General features: G+C 37.6%; 1 protein-coding gene across 1 annotated transcript in view; it reads left to right on the top strand.

The window, feature by feature from the left end:
* The window catches only part of COLGALT2 (collagen beta(1-O)galactosyltransferase 2), a 128,930-nt gene extending 115,355 nt beyond the window's left edge, over positions 1-13,575 (top strand). The window contains exons 9-12 of the mRNA XM_003767497.3: positions 483-615; positions 2,045-2,172; positions 10,665-10,871; positions 12,166-13,575. Of these exons, the coding sequence (XP_003767545.1) occupies positions 483-615; positions 2,045-2,172; positions 10,665-10,871; positions 12,166-12,442 (745 nt within the window). The 3' untranslated portion in view covers positions 12,443-13,575. The remainder of the gene's footprint in view (positions 1-482; positions 616-2,044; positions 2,173-10,664; positions 10,872-12,165) is intronic.
* Positions 13,576-15,583: the final 2,008 nt, after the last annotated feature.

The following is a 15,583-nucleotide window of genomic DNA, read 5'->3' as shown; positions in this document are numbered from 1 at the left end:
CAGTGTTATCCGATACCCTCTGTGGGCTCAGAGAAGGGAACCCCAAGGATGGAGACATCCACTTCTTAAAGATCTACCAAATCATCATCAGCCCTTCCCTGTTTGATGGCCTCTAAAGGGATCACTGGCTGCCTCATCCAGAGGGCACCCAAATTCTGAGTCACATATGCTCAGCAGAAGTTACTCTGCCCATATTCTGTGCAACCCTGGTTATTCAGGGACATCCAGAACCTAATTCTCAGAGTAAAGTCTTGTCCAACAGAACAGCAGAACACTTTTAGTCACAGGGGTTTCTCTCCTTTTTTCTTTAAATTGAGTAGCTATGCAGCTATACAGAAATCTATTCTCTTAGAACATATTCCTGGGTTAGAAAATTTTGGGGGGGAGGGATGAGTGGAGGGATGGTAGGGAATGTGCAGTTATTACTTACTTTAACACAGTGAGGTCTTTTAACATAGTAAGACCCTTTCTTTGTCTTTCAGGGCCTTGAATACAAGTCAACTGAAAGCTCTGAATATTGATATGCTACCTGGCTACAAGGATCCCTATTCTTCCAGGCCATTGACAAGGGGTGAAATTGGATGCTTTCTTAGCCACTATTCTATCTGGAAAGAGGTAAATGATGTTTTATTTCAATTTTCACATTTTTTAATTTTTATTTTTCTCAATATATTTTATTTTTCCAAACACATGTAAAGATAGTTTCCAACATTCATTTTTGTAGGATTTTGAGTTCCAATTTTTGTCTCCCTTCTTTTTCCCCTTCCATCTTCCCCAAGACAGCAAGCAATCTGATATAGGTTAAACGTGTACAGTCCTTTTAAACATATTTCCATATTTATCATCATATTTATTTTCTAGCCTAGGGCTTTGGGCAAAATGGGTATTGAACTGATGGAATGGAATGGAATATCTCCATTTATACAACAAAGAGAGGGGGTTGTAGGACTCTAGAGATTAATTATTTGGGATTTGAAATGGTATGATGTTAATTAACTTGGAACCTTATGTTGTGCTCACCTTAAGATGCATTTGATCATATGCTTGACCTCTTACCCAAAGACCAGCAATGAGTGCCAAAGTTGAGTAAGAAATGGCACAACATCAAGAGTGAGGGTTCATGAATCCCTATACACCATTGATACTGAGATTAAAAAATAAAAAGACTATATTCATAGAATAGGAAGGGACTTCAAAGACCACCCAGTCTGACATATAAGGCAATAATAATTGACTATTTATATGATGCTTTAGAGTTGGTTATTATTGCTTATTTTGCTTATTATCTCAATCCCAGAGATAGGGAAACAGGTTGTGAGATATTAAGGGTCTTGTCCATGGTGCTACAGCTATCATAGCCTGTATTTATGCTCAAATATTCCTGACTCTAAGTCTCCCAAGCTCTCTACTCTGTTACCTGGCTAGCCCAAAGCATGACTTCCAGTGATTGGAAAGTTACTGCCTCCTAAAGCTTTCTACTTTCTGACGGTTCTAATTGTAGGAAGATTTTCTCTGAGTTGAACCTAAATTAGTCTCACTAGAATTTTAACTTGACAGAGCCTGTAATCTAACACCTGACTGTATTTGTTTATTACTCTTTTTGGTTGAACCTAGAAAGAAAAAAAGACCCAGAGGATTATAACAATAACAACATCAGTAACTACATCATCATAATAATATCTATTATGATTGCCATTGTACCATTCTTCTGATATACTTAAAAAAAAATTCTTGAGCATTCAATTCCTTCCTGCCTTCCTGTCCAAGCAGAAAACAAACATCTTTATCCCCATTAAGGAAATTGAGGCACATGGGGGCTTTAGCAAGCAGTTGCTGGAACTAGATTTCAGGTCTAGCTGACTCTTAGTTATCATAAGATTGTCTTCTGAAGAGTGAAGAAAGAATCTCATACAAAAAACCTTGTTGATGCCTTATCTCCCAATGGTCCATTCTACTTCAGTATCCTTTCTATTATTACTAAAGCACAGATAAGTGAGAGTGATTAATTGGTTTGAAGTGTGTCCTTCTTTTCTTAAAATACCAGATAATTGACCGAGAACTGGAGAAGACGCTTGTTATTGAGGATGATGTGCGTTTTGAACATCAGTTTAAGAAGAAACTTGTGAAGTTGATGGATGACATTGACCGTGTGCAGCTAGACTGGGAACTGATGTAAGTGAAAGAGGAGAGGTGGGGGAGACTGAGCTTCTAGGGCGTCCTCACCCTTTGGAAGATGGAGGTCACCATTCACTATGTCTCAATTCAATTCTTTTATTCAATTTTTTAAAAATTAACAAACATTTATTTTCTCTCCTTTCTACTTCCCTCTGTCCCAAATTGAAAAAAAGGAGAAAAAACCTTTGTAATAAGTGAAGCAAAACTTATTCCTGCATTAGCCATGTCCTAAAGTATTTGCCTCATTCTGCATCTTGAGTCCATCAATACTGTCTGAAAGTAGTACAGTTCATCATAAGTCTTCTGGAATTGTGGTTGCTTGTTAAGTCTTTCAGTTGTTCATCTTTACATTGCCGAATTGTATTAATTTGTTCTGATTTTGCTCACATAATGCAATATTAGTCCATATGAATCCCTCAGGTACCCATGAAGCCATTCTTTTCATCATTTCTAACTTGATGAATCAATGAATTTTTGTAGCTTTTGTGAGAAAAGAAGGAGTCTTATCCTTTGCCTGGTTTTCACTTAGGTAGTCTGTTCAGGATCAAGAATTCCTAGAGGAAGATGTTTTCCATTATTAAGTCCTTGGAGAAAATCAGTCTTATTACTGACTTTTACAAAGACCAGTTTGTCTAATTTTGAAGTAAAAATTCCATGTCATTCCCATATAACTTTTGGTGGTCTATAGGGTGCTTGGGGAGGACTAGCATCTCTGATGGCTCTGGAAGAGTAAAGCTGATGACTGCTGGCTCACTTAATTCCAATTTTTATGTGAATCAAAAGGCATCACCTTTACCATTTCAATATTTATTCTATTATTTTTCTACTTTACTATTTTACTATTTTATTAATTTGCTATGTTACTGTCTTATCATCTTACTATTATACCTACCTTGAAAATCTGTGTTGACAAGTAAGTGACAAAATAGCAGGTGAGATACACAGATAGTCGAAGCCATAGGTTCATCTTCTCACTGGACTGAAGCATCAGGGGGATTTGGCTGTCCCTTAGGTGTTCGAGAAGCCTTTAAAGGACTGCACTGATCACCTCCTGGAATGAGAAAGGGGCTAGAAAAAGTGCACTAGAAATTGTCTGCTTCAGCCAACCTTGGTCTGGTTATTGTGACAGGCAGAGATCCCACTCTGCTGTCAAAATGCAAAAATATGTACAAAAACTATTGTTAAGATGATTCCACTCAAAAATAATACATGGGATGTGCACACACATACTTCTGGACAACACAAAATCAATAGACAAAATAGCTCTTTTTGCACGAGAAAGCAGATATCCCATCCAAATAGCAGCCCTGAATAAAACAAGTCTAGCAAATGAAAGCCACTTTATCAAAGTCAGAGTTGAATACACATTTTCTTGGAATGGGTGCAGTGATGGGTAGCACAGTGAAGCTGGCATGGGTTTTACAATCAAATCTCATCTAGTCAGCAAGCTCATATGTTCCCCAAAGGAGTGAATGACAGACTCATGAACATGCAATTGCCACTTGAAGAAAGCACCATGCTACCATCATCAGTGTATAGATTCCCATCTGATGAGCCCTGATGAGGTCAAAGAAAAATTTTGTGAAGACCTGGAGACCTTCACCATCGATGTGCTGGAAAATGACAAGCTTGTAATTTTGGTTACTTTTATGCCAAAGTAAGCATGAGCTATCTATCAGACAGGTGACTTTTATGCCAGAATAAGCATAAACTATCTATCAGACATGGCAGGGAGTTCTTGGGAAGAACGGAGTCAGAAATAGCAAAAGCAGTGGGTATTCATTATTGATGCTTGTGCATCTCATACTTTCTTATCAACACTGACTTCTGTTTATCTTAATGAGACAAACTTTCTGGATGAATCCTCACAGCAAATATTAGAAATTAAATTAAAGAGAAAAGAGACAGGATGTGGGAGTGATGAAGGCAATGTGCGACAGAGTGCTGAACTGATCATAGACTTATCCTCTCCAAGCTAAATATTATATTCAGCATAAGTGGTAGCCCTGAGGCAAGGCAACTATCAGAAGACTCGATGTTACAAATGAAAGCACTTCTCTGTGTGTGAACAGTTTGTTCCTAACTGTGAGCCAACACATGGTTGGCAACAGTGAAAAAAAAAAAAAAAAAAGAGTGAGAGCTTTCAGAGAGTTAGAGTTCAGCATCTTTTTTACTCATCTGAGCCAGAATACACACAAACATCAGCATTGGTTGATAAAAATGATGGGACAATTCAGAAGCTACTAAATGAAAAATGAGAACTTTGTAGGGTCTACGAACAGGATAGTTCACCCATCTCTTAAAAAGTCAGCATTTAACCCCATCAAAAGTAAAGTATTAAGCAAAGCTTTGTGAGATGTAGCATTTTTGTCTTAGCAAAAAGGCAGATAAAATTCAGTTTTATGTTGATAGTAACAATCCATAGCATTCTCATAATGCCTTTTAAGCTATTTATGGCATTTGGTACATCTTAATTACTCAGTGCTGATGGAGCGATATTGATCAGTGGTAAGGACATGATCCTGGAGGGATGGGCCAAACACTTCCATAGTGTTCTCAACAGACCATCTTTAACCAATGCTGAAACCACTGGGCATTTACCTCAGATTGAATTCAATCCCTTTCTAGCCAAACTTCCAACTGAAAAAGAGGTATTCAATGTCATTAGGTTTCTTGAGTAGAGCAAAGTGTCTGGTGTTGATTCCATTCCAGCAGAGATTTGCAAGACAGGAGGTCCACTGCTCTACAAAAGCTGGCTGAAATCTTCCATGTTATATTTCCCAGGAGATCAAGGGTGCCTCTATTGTTCATCTTTATAAAGGAAAAGGAAGTCAGTTGTCCTGTGATAATGATGGGGAACTTTCTCTTAATCAGTGCTGGCAAAATCCTTGCCAGCATCCTCCTTAACAGACTGAAAAGACATTTTCCTTCATTTAAAAATGTTTGATTCCCTGAGAGCCAGTGGAGTCAGAAAGGGCTAAAGAATAGTCATCATGGTGTTTCCTGTCCAACAACTCCAGGAGAAATAGCAGGAGCAGAACAAAGGTCTGTACACAATGTTCATTGAGCTAGCCAAGGTCTTTGATATAGTTAGTAGTGAGAACTTGTGAAAGACTGTGGCAAAAATTTGTTGCTCAGAAAAGTACATCAGTATTGTATACAGTTTCATGCTTATATGAGTTCTAGATAATGGATGATGCACTAACACTTTCCCAGGCATCAGTAGAACAAAGGAGGGCTGTGTGCTTACTTCTATGCTTTTTTAGCATTTTGTTTTAAATGATGTTTTTAGACATCTTCCAGTAGGACAAGAACAGCATCAAAGTCAATTTTCACATTGGAAATAAAGCATTAAGTTGAAAAGTTTACAAGCCACGCACTAGACACTTTGCTCCACTTACAAAGTCTATTGGCATTCAATACCTCTTTTTTTCAGTTGGAAGCTTGACTAGAAAAGGATTGAATTCAATCTGAAGTAAATTGTCAAAGGCTTCATCATTGATTAATGATGGTTTGTTGACATTATGGAAGTGTTCCATCCATCTCTCCAGAGAATTGGTGCACAGCTTATTGTTGGCAGATGATTGTGCACTCAATGCAGCCTCTGCTGAGATGCAACAAAGTATGGATCAAATCTCTGCCATTTGTGCTAATTTTGTCCTAACAATAGACACCAAGAAAACAGGGGCCCTCCACCAGCCAGAACCACACCATCCATACATGAAACCAATCAATTACAACAAATGGAGAAATTTTGAATGTTGTGGATATATATACTTTCCAGGGACAAGCAGATAGATAATGAGATTGATGCAAGCACTGCCAGAGCGAGCTCAGCATTTGAGAGGCTCTGAAAGAAAGTTTGTGAGACCTAAGGGGAACATCTTATGAATCCTAATACAAGGATTCCAGGAACTGTAAATTATGTTCCTTCACTATACATGCTCTAAGTTTGAGCTTGTCAAAAGCAGCAATACAAGGACACTCGCAAGGTCCCTCTAAAGAACTTTGGTATCAATTGTGAGTATGGTATACATTGGCACAGAACCACCCAGTATGGCATGCCCATGTCAAGAGAAGGCACTGTGCTCTATGAGCACAGCAGAATTGTAATAACTCCAAAGAAAAATCAGATGCAGAAATTTAAAGACATCTCCCTCCCAAGGAATCATAGGAACTTAAAATATTTTTGTGCCCAATCTGTGGTAAAGCCTTCCTTGTTTATATTGGTCTGATCAGCCATAGCTAGGCTGATTGTGTCATTTTGGTCTTCAAACATGAAGGACAAACAAGACCAATCATTTTTGATGGATTCATACAGAGTGGTACTTGGGCTTCTAGTAGAACACCACCCACATGCCAGTGAAGTCCTTCTTAGGAGAATTGTGTGACTTAATTCAAGTAATACTTGTATTGTGAGTGTTGGGGGGCATCATATGTGGAAGATCTTTCCCTTATCAGGTACTTAGAGAAGATCCATCTTATTATGGACTTTTTTGCAAACACCTGTTTGTCTAAATCTGCGATAAGAATGCTGTAACATTTCATGCAATGTTTGGTAGATTCAGACAAAGTAAACTTGGGTTTCCAATCAAATGCCAGCTGGCCTTAATTAGTAAAGTCTTTCTTAGGAGTGCAGTGTTGATACAAGTCAAGCAATCTTTGCATTGGGAGCTATCATAGGATTGAGTTGTTCTTCTCTTTGGTATCAAAATGTCCATCCATAATAGCAGCAATATTTCACAAGCTTTTGCCAGTTAATAAGAATCTCTTTACACAATAACACTTTCTAAACTTTTCATTCCTGAACTAGTTTATCTTAAAGGAACAGCATAGGTTACAATAGGATCTGAAGTTTTAGAGCTGGAGAGGACCTTAGAAGGCATTTAGTCCAAACTCATCATTTCACTGATGGATTCAAGCTTGAATAAGTTGATATTAAGTTCAGCTCACTTTCCAAAGGACAGGGAACATGAAAGAAAGTTGGGGCCCCATTTGTGGCGCCCTATTAATTTTGTAGTTAATAAAGTGAAAGAAGACTCTTCTGATCTTTTGATTGGAAAATATAGAGCCAAAACTGGAATATCATGTTGCCTTCTCAGATTGTGATGAGATCAGAAAATCAGGTATGTACTCTCCATTTGGAAATGAAAGCCAAAGTAAGCCTGAGGAACATCTGACAGCAGGGCTTGAAACAGAGGAAAAAACTGTGGGAGGAAACCCAGGGTAACACACCTGGGAGAAATTTGCTCTGATCTGCTCTTTACTGAATGTTTATTTACTTACCATAACCGAGAGAGTCTTGGGGCAGTTTGCAAAAGCAATGAGGAACATTTCCCTTCTTCCTGATTGTGGAGGAAGGTGCCAAACTTTTCTCGTCTCTCCTGTGGCATGTCAAAGTCAGTTTCATCATCAAGCAGGGTACTGCTCTTTGCCAAAAGCAGCTGGCAGCAGCTACACTGTTCCAGGAGGGGAACATAAGTGTGTGCCCAGAGAGAACACTTGTTCCCTCCAAAGTGACAACAACCCTCGCTCACAGGAAGCCTAGTTATAGCTTAATGATGCTTTGGCAAACCTAGTTAAATATCTATATTATGTAAAATGACTAATAACCTTTAAAAGTGGGTTCTGTGGTTAGAACTAGTGCTCTAACCGATCACTTAGGATCATTGTTTCTTCTCCACTTCACTAGATAAGACTCATTTCTGGACATAGAGTCATTATTATTCTACTTAAAGCCCTTCCAGAAATGGAAACTCAATGGTCTCTCTTGACCTGCTGTTCCTATTCAATTTAATATACATTTCTCAAATGCTTACTATGTGCCTAGATCTGTGCTCCATTGAGTATGAATATTTTGTTCAGTTTTAAGTTGTACTTGACTCTTTGTTACCCCATTTAGTATTTTCTTGGCAAAGATACTGAGTGGTTTGTTATTTCCTTCTCTGGATCATTATACAGATTAGGGAACTGAGGCAAACAGGGTGAAGTGACTTGCCCAAAGTCATGCATCTACTAAGTGTCTGAAGTCAGATTTGAACTCAGAAAGATGAATCTTCCTGACTTCCAGCCCATTAATCCATTCACTTGGCCACCTAGCTGCCTCTGCATATAAAAATAAATAAAAAAAAAACAAGCAAATAAACAGAAAATAATTTAATAACCTCTGCCCTCAAGAACCTCATATTTTCCTGAGGACATGGAATATTTATGCAAATAAGTTAAGTCAAGATAATTTGAGAAGGAAGAAAGCACTAACAGTTTCAGGGGTGAGAGATAGAAAATCAGGAAATCCTTCATGGAGAAAATGACTCCTGAATTGAACTTGTAAAAAAGACAAATATTCCAGGCTTGAAAAGGGATGTAGATAGAACAGCTAATTGTCCATTTTGGCAAGAAATGTACAGAACATTAAGGGGAATCATTGGAAAACAAGTTTAAGCTCTAAGGGAAGGTGGAAACCATTTTGTTGGAAACCTCAGAAGCCATTTCTCCAGGAAGATAGATAATCCTAAGGGAAAAGAGCAAAATAAGTCACTGAGAACATTGATTTTTTTTTCTTACAAGGACAGAATTAAGAATTCTAGTGCTTTTTTGTTTTTGTCTGAAAGATAGAATCTAAAGGGAAAAATAGTTTGTACAAATCCTCAAAGATATTCATAGAATACGTGTGAATGGATTATTCATGGAATGATGGAATGCCTAGATTAGGAACATTCCTTGAAGGGATGAGCAAGATAGTCTAGGACAACAGAAGGAAATTCTACTTTGCTTAATAGTAGTAAAGGTATAGAACTTATTCCCTCTAAAATAAACTCCATGCAGGCTAAAAATATGAGCATCAAAGACCATTTAGATAATATATAAGTAAAAGAATCAATGGGCAATTAGATGTTCAAATCTGGTCCCAGACATCTACTAGCTGTGTTACAGTTCTTTATCTGTAAAATGAGCTAGAGAAGAAAATGGCAAACCATCCCAATGTTTTTTTTTCCAAGAAAACCTCAAATGGGGTCAAGAAAAGTCAGAATGACTGAAATCATTGAACAACAATGACAATAAAATCATGGTATCTTACAGATCATATAGTCCATCTCCTATCTGAGGTAGAAATCCTCTATACAATAAATAGATTGTTGAGGAATGATTAAGGGAAGGAAAAAGGGTGGTAGAGAGGGAGAAAGGAAAGAATGAAGGGAAGAAGAAAGGAAGGAAGGGAAAAGGAAGGAAAAGAGGAGGGAAAGATGATGGAAGGAAGAAAGAAGTGAGGAAGAAAAAGCACTTAATAAAGTCTTACTTCGTACAAAGCACTATGCTAATAGCAATGAATACAAATAGAAAAGTTAGTCATTTGCTTTCTGATAGGAGAAGACACTAGTATAGCAATCAATAAGGGATGCTTGCTATGTATACCAGGGACAATGAGAAGTATAAAAGGCAGATTAATTTAATTATATTTGGTTGAATGGGTTCATACTGTGAAGTAGACTCTACATTTCACATACAATTATCCCTTGCCCTGTGTTTGCTAGTGACAATTGGACAACTATATAGGGCTAGTGAATGGCAGCATGATGGGTTGAATAGAGATCCAGACTTGGAAGCAAGAACATATGACTTCAAATCTGTCCCCTGATATGGATACTTTTGTGATTGTGAAAAAATCTCAGTGCTCTAAGTAGCTGAATTACAGAAGAGTTTCTGATCTGCATTGGGCAAGGGAGTTTCTACACTAAGGGTTCCTTAAGCTGATGAAATTCCTGGATATAAAAGATCTTTAAGGCTTAAATGTGGGATTTTGAACAAATAAAGAGTACCTGGGATCTTTTTTATCAAACGCTAGGGAAATTTATGGACTCTCCACCATTTGGGAACTGACTTGAGAAATTCTTTGTTCCTTATTCCCCTGAGCTTTTAGCCTTGTATCAAGGAGATGGGTGCAAGGGATGAGTTTTTATTATAACTATTCAGAGATACGTTTGTTTTGTTGTTTATTTGTTTGTTTGTTTTTGACAAGGCCAATACAGAAATTTGTTTTGCTTCACTATACATATTTGTAACAAGAGTTTTGTTTTTCTTTTCTTCTCAGTTGGAGACAGTTTGGATGGGAGAGTAGATTTTTGTTAATTGACTATATATGTATATGTGTGTGTGTGTGTGTGTGTGTGTGTGTATACACACACACATATATGTATATACACACACACACACATATATATATATATATACAATATTTTAAAAAGGAACTCAATCTCTGATTTTGAGTGTCAAGTGGTTATGGAAGCTTAATATAATATAATATTGCATATAATATTATATGCAACATAAAATTTATTCAGACCTCAAAGGACATGGTACTTACTCCAACTTCTCCATCACCCCTGTTGTGCATCCTGGCCTTGGTCTATGGGACTTAACTTCATATAATCTCATGCGTGTGTGTGGTACTCAGATTGAAATTTCATTCCCCACCCTCCTCTTCATTCCAGTTACATTGGTCGGAAGAGAATGCAAGTACAAGAACCAGAGAAGGCCGTGCCCAATGTCATGAATCTAGTTGAGGCTGATTACTCCTACTGGACTTTGGGCTATGTCATCTCCTTAGAAGGGGCTCAGAAGTTGGTTGGAGCTGATCCCTTTGGAAAAATGTTGCCAGTGGATGAGTTCCTGCCAGTTATGTACAACAAACATCCTGTGTGAGTCCTGTTATGATGCCTCGTTAGCCAGCATTTACATCTTTCCTTCGAGAAAATGGCTGCTCAACTTCCTAGAGCAACACTTCTTGTTTTTCCAAATATTTCAGGATGATTTTTAGTTGTATTTCTCAAATGATGACTCAAGGAGGTAGGAATAAGTGTCTTTTTTTTTTTTGAAAGACGCAAATGGCAGAGGAAAAAAAAAAGGTGTGTCTGGATTAGCATCAATAGAGCAATTTGGGGACAAGCCCAGGATAAGGACTTGTACTCCTTAGTCCCAGTAATATTACAGAGTGATGGAACTAGGTGACACTATGTGGAAAGATCATTTGGTCTATGCTATTTAAACTCAAGAAACACAACCTGCCATGCTAATACATATCATACTATGAATTATTATTTATTAAATAAGATAACACATGAATAATATATTATATAGTATGATATTATTTATCATAGAAGGTATTTCAAATCTTTAAGAGCTTAAAACCATAGTAAGATTTGAGACAATCTATACAATGAAACATTATCATGTAATATTACATATAACAGGTTATATATAACCAGAATTTATATATTATAAAGGCAAATAGCATATTAGATGTGTATTATTAATTATATGTAGGATAAATTATATATACTGCTATATAAATAATATATAATATTACATAGTTTATGAAGCTATGTAATAAATCATAATATGTAGTATGACTTACACACAAATTAGTACTATATTTGACAGATGAGTCTCTCTAGAATATTTAAATACCTAATTATAAGAAGATTTTTCCAAGCTCTCAGAAACTCACAATCTTCTATTTTTTATATCATAATTTACTGTCATTTTTTTCTTTGGGCCCAGTGAAAATAGATGGAGATGTCACCATCTTCTATACAATATTTAGAGTTTAATTTTCTGATCCTCATTGTGAAAGCTAAGCTCACAAAGCTTCAGTCCATTTCTGTGCTCTCAGGTGAAGTCCTAAGAGCTCTGATTTATGGTCCAGGAAGTCTGAGGTGAGACATTTCCTTCTGTGAAGGCTCATCTTTGTATTAATGGATTATTACTGATCAGAACAGAAACATATTAGCTTTTTTTTTTTTGCTGCTAAATCTTTGAAACATTTTAACAAATGATTTTGTGATGTTCCTGTAGTATGGGGTTTGATAAAGGGCACAATTTCTTTTTCCCTTCAAGCTATCCATTTCCAAAACACCCACTGCCCTCACACCCCAAGATACATGTCACCACAAGTCCTGTTGCCTTTACTGACACCTTTTCTTTCCTTTTTAGAACCAAATATATGGAGTATTATGAACCCAGGGATCTGAAAGCTTTCTCAGCTGAACCCTTACTCATCTATCCCACTCATTATACGGGGCAGCCGGGTTACCTGAGTGACACAGAGACATCCACCATCTGGGACAACGAAACTGTGTCCACCGACTGGGATCGGAAGCACTCTTGGAAGTCTCGGAAGCAGGAGCACATCCACAGCAACGCCCAGAACACAGATGCTTTACCCCCCACCACTTCCCTAGACACAGCACCCTCGAGGGATGAGTTATGATGGATCTCATGGTTTTAAGTCTCCAACTGGACCTGCCTCTTGCTTTTTGTTTGTCTTTAGAGATAATCCTCCAGTTTCCTTTTGTGTTTCATTGTCACTCTCAGAAGATCAACTTGATTGATTCATCTGATGGAAAATAGTAAATTATTAGAAAAGAAAGGCAATGAAGATAATTTAAGTAGAAGGCTCTAGGAAGATGGAAAGATAGGCTTCTTTTTGGGAAAAAAAAACATTAAGGTATCTTTCAGTTTGGTTTGGTCAGATGCTTTGGTTCATCACTTTTGTGAAGTGGCTGTTCACAGGAAGGGCAGAACCTGTAGCTGAGTGATCCAGACTACTATGGGCTAATCACCAGGCTATCAGGAGACCTCCGAACAAGCTGTTGAGACAAAACCAATAATTGGCCCAGTTGTTTTGTGGTTATGGGGGAAGCATCACTTTATGCAAGCTGCCCTTGCCAAAAATAACGTGTAAATCAACCTTTTTTTAGTTGAATTATCTCTTAAACGCTTTAGTGAGACTTAATTATAGTAATCCTGTTCTACCTTCTTTCGGAAAACAAAAGATACTTTTGCAAAGTGATTTTTTTTCTTTTGTGTGATTTGACTCTAAATTCTCATATATCATTTTTGTGAGAATGAAGTACACTAGCATTTTGGCCCTTTTGATAGTCCAATCCAATAGAATTAGCGTTTTATGCCTTCTATTATTGGCTTGGCATTTGACCATCATGACATTCCAAAACCTCAATTTTGGTGACTATTACCAATAACTATCCCAAGTCCCACAACATCATCTGAATGTTTTCTGAGTTTACATCAGTTATTTTAGGGGTATTTTTTTTAAAAAGCTCTGCCTTTTTGCATGTTCCCTAGGATTACTGCACTTAGGATACTCCATTTACATCGATTTAAAAGAAGGAATTATGATGATTCCTACTCAGAAATTTCATGGGTAGTATTGCAACATTTTCATTCTCTTTTCTACCCTCTGTATCACAAAAGAAGCTTTAGATATGAAATTCTGTTAGACATTATCCGGAAAGAGACAGTGATGAAGACAAGGGTGAAAGTGAAAGAGAGAGAGAGAGAGAGAGAGAGAGAGAGAGAGAGAGAGAGAGAGAGAGAGAGAGATGGAAACAGAAAAAGAAAAAGAAGAGGGAGGGAAGGAGAGAAGGAAAGAAACAGAGAAGTAGGAGAGAGAAAAAGGAATAAGAGAGAAGAGACAAAGAGAGAGAAAGAGGAGAGGGAGGGAAAAGGAGACAGGAAAAGAGGGAGACAGAAAAGAGAAGGGAAGAAGGAGTGAGAGGTAGAGAAGAGAATTTCCAAGCCAAGAAAGGTATTATTTGTGGATAATTCATTATATTTTAAATATTCCTTTTAAAAAGTATATGATAGCTTAGGGGGTGCTTAGGTTTTGATTTTGTCATTTTAAGTAAAGAGTGTAGATTTACCTCCTGTGACATTTGGTACCCATCACTCCTCAAATTCTCAACATGGCTCTCCTTCAGGGACCTGCTGTTTTGGGAATTGTAGCCATCAGAAAAATGTACAGCAAATTTGTCTTTTGATTCATTCCAAATTATCATCTATCATTTCTGTTCAGTCGAAATGCACTCCTTGGAAGTGTGGGGAATAAAAGCCCCTCCCAGACACACTCAACTAGAGACACTGAGTTGGTTTCAAAACCGTCTGGGAAATCCCGTGCCACATAAGTGAAATCTCCACTAAGACCATTTCCTCCTCTTTTCTCTTACTGACCTTATAAGAGCAATAAGAAGATAAAAAGCAATTGATCACTGAGGTTTTTCTCAGTTCAACATTCCATACCTCTGTAAACTATTGGTATAAGCTTAAATTCTGGGTCCAGGGTCACCTCCTCCCCCCCCCCCAAAAAAAAAAAGTGCCTTCTGAAATATTTTCCTTGTAGTGTGGACCTGGCTTTCTTGTTTTTCCCTGCCCTGCAGGTACTGTTTGGACAATTCCTGTCAACATTTTGCATTTAACCTTAGGGGAAGGGAGTGATCTTTTAGCAACTCAGGCTGTAGAAAATATGGCATCCACCAAGCTTAATGTTCTCAGTAGAATGGCAACCACAGGACAAAAGGACAATTTACCTTTCATTGTGTTTTAGAGTAAGGTCAGGGTTGTCCTTGCTTGGGCAAGTAGTAATATTTCTTCATTGGAGAAAGAACCAAATGCTAGCAATGAACTAAAATCAGAAGTCAAGAAATTCGATTGGATTCCCAATTACCCTACTCAGATGTAGCTGTGTAGTTGTAATTTCTCTCTTTTGTAAGAAAATGAAGTAACATGGGGATTGGGGGGAGGAGTTTTAATTGATTTCCTAAGACAGTTTAATATTTGATATTTTCTACTTTATGTGTGTATGTAAATTGAAGTGGATGTCTGTAGGGTGAGTGATTTGGGTGCATGGCGGTATAGAATGGGTGGAAGTAAATGGAGTGATTATTCTGTGTTTTTTGGTTTGCTTCAAGTATGAAGCAAGCAACACTTGTGACTATTAATATTCCCTGTCAGCCGGTCTGATAGTGTTGTAAATTTACATTTTTGGCAAGACATTGACCTTAAGTTCTAGATTTTTAGAGTAGAACTGTTCTACTGTGAATCAGCCTTTTTTTTTTTTTATTCCGTCTGCCTTGGCTTCTTCACAAAGGATAAAAAGAACCTTGTGAACAACAGCAGTGACTTCAGGGATGGAGAAGGGGGGACTGCAGATTTCCAAAATGGATCCTCTCCACAATCCCTCAACCACCATATCAAGCTCTGCTCGCCATTCTTCCTGCCTCCATCCTAACCTTAGGCTCACATTCAATTTAATATTTGAATATTAATTTAAAAGTGACATCTTGAACAGCAGAAGATGAGGCCCATGGTCTCCAGTTGCTGTGTCCACCCTCCCAACTTCAGAAGGGCAAATATAATCTGGATACATCTTATTGTTTCTAAGGACTTCCATTATACAGAGACCTTCACCATCTGCACTGCTGTTGTTTCTTAAATGCCCAATGCTCAAAAGGACAGAACAAACACCTTCCTGTCTACCCTCTACAATGTTCCCATTTTCTTAGACAGTGTTCATACAGGACTGCCATTGGAATATTGAGGAATATGGATGCGT

This window comes from Sarcophilus harrisii, chromosome 4 (genome assembly GCF_902635505.1).
Source record: "Sarcophilus harrisii chromosome 4, mSarHar1.11, whole genome shotgun sequence".
Classification (NCBI taxonomy): Eukaryota; Metazoa; Chordata; class Mammalia; order Dasyuromorphia; family Dasyuridae; genus Sarcophilus; species Sarcophilus harrisii.
This window is presented reverse-complemented; position numbering and strand designations above follow the sequence as displayed.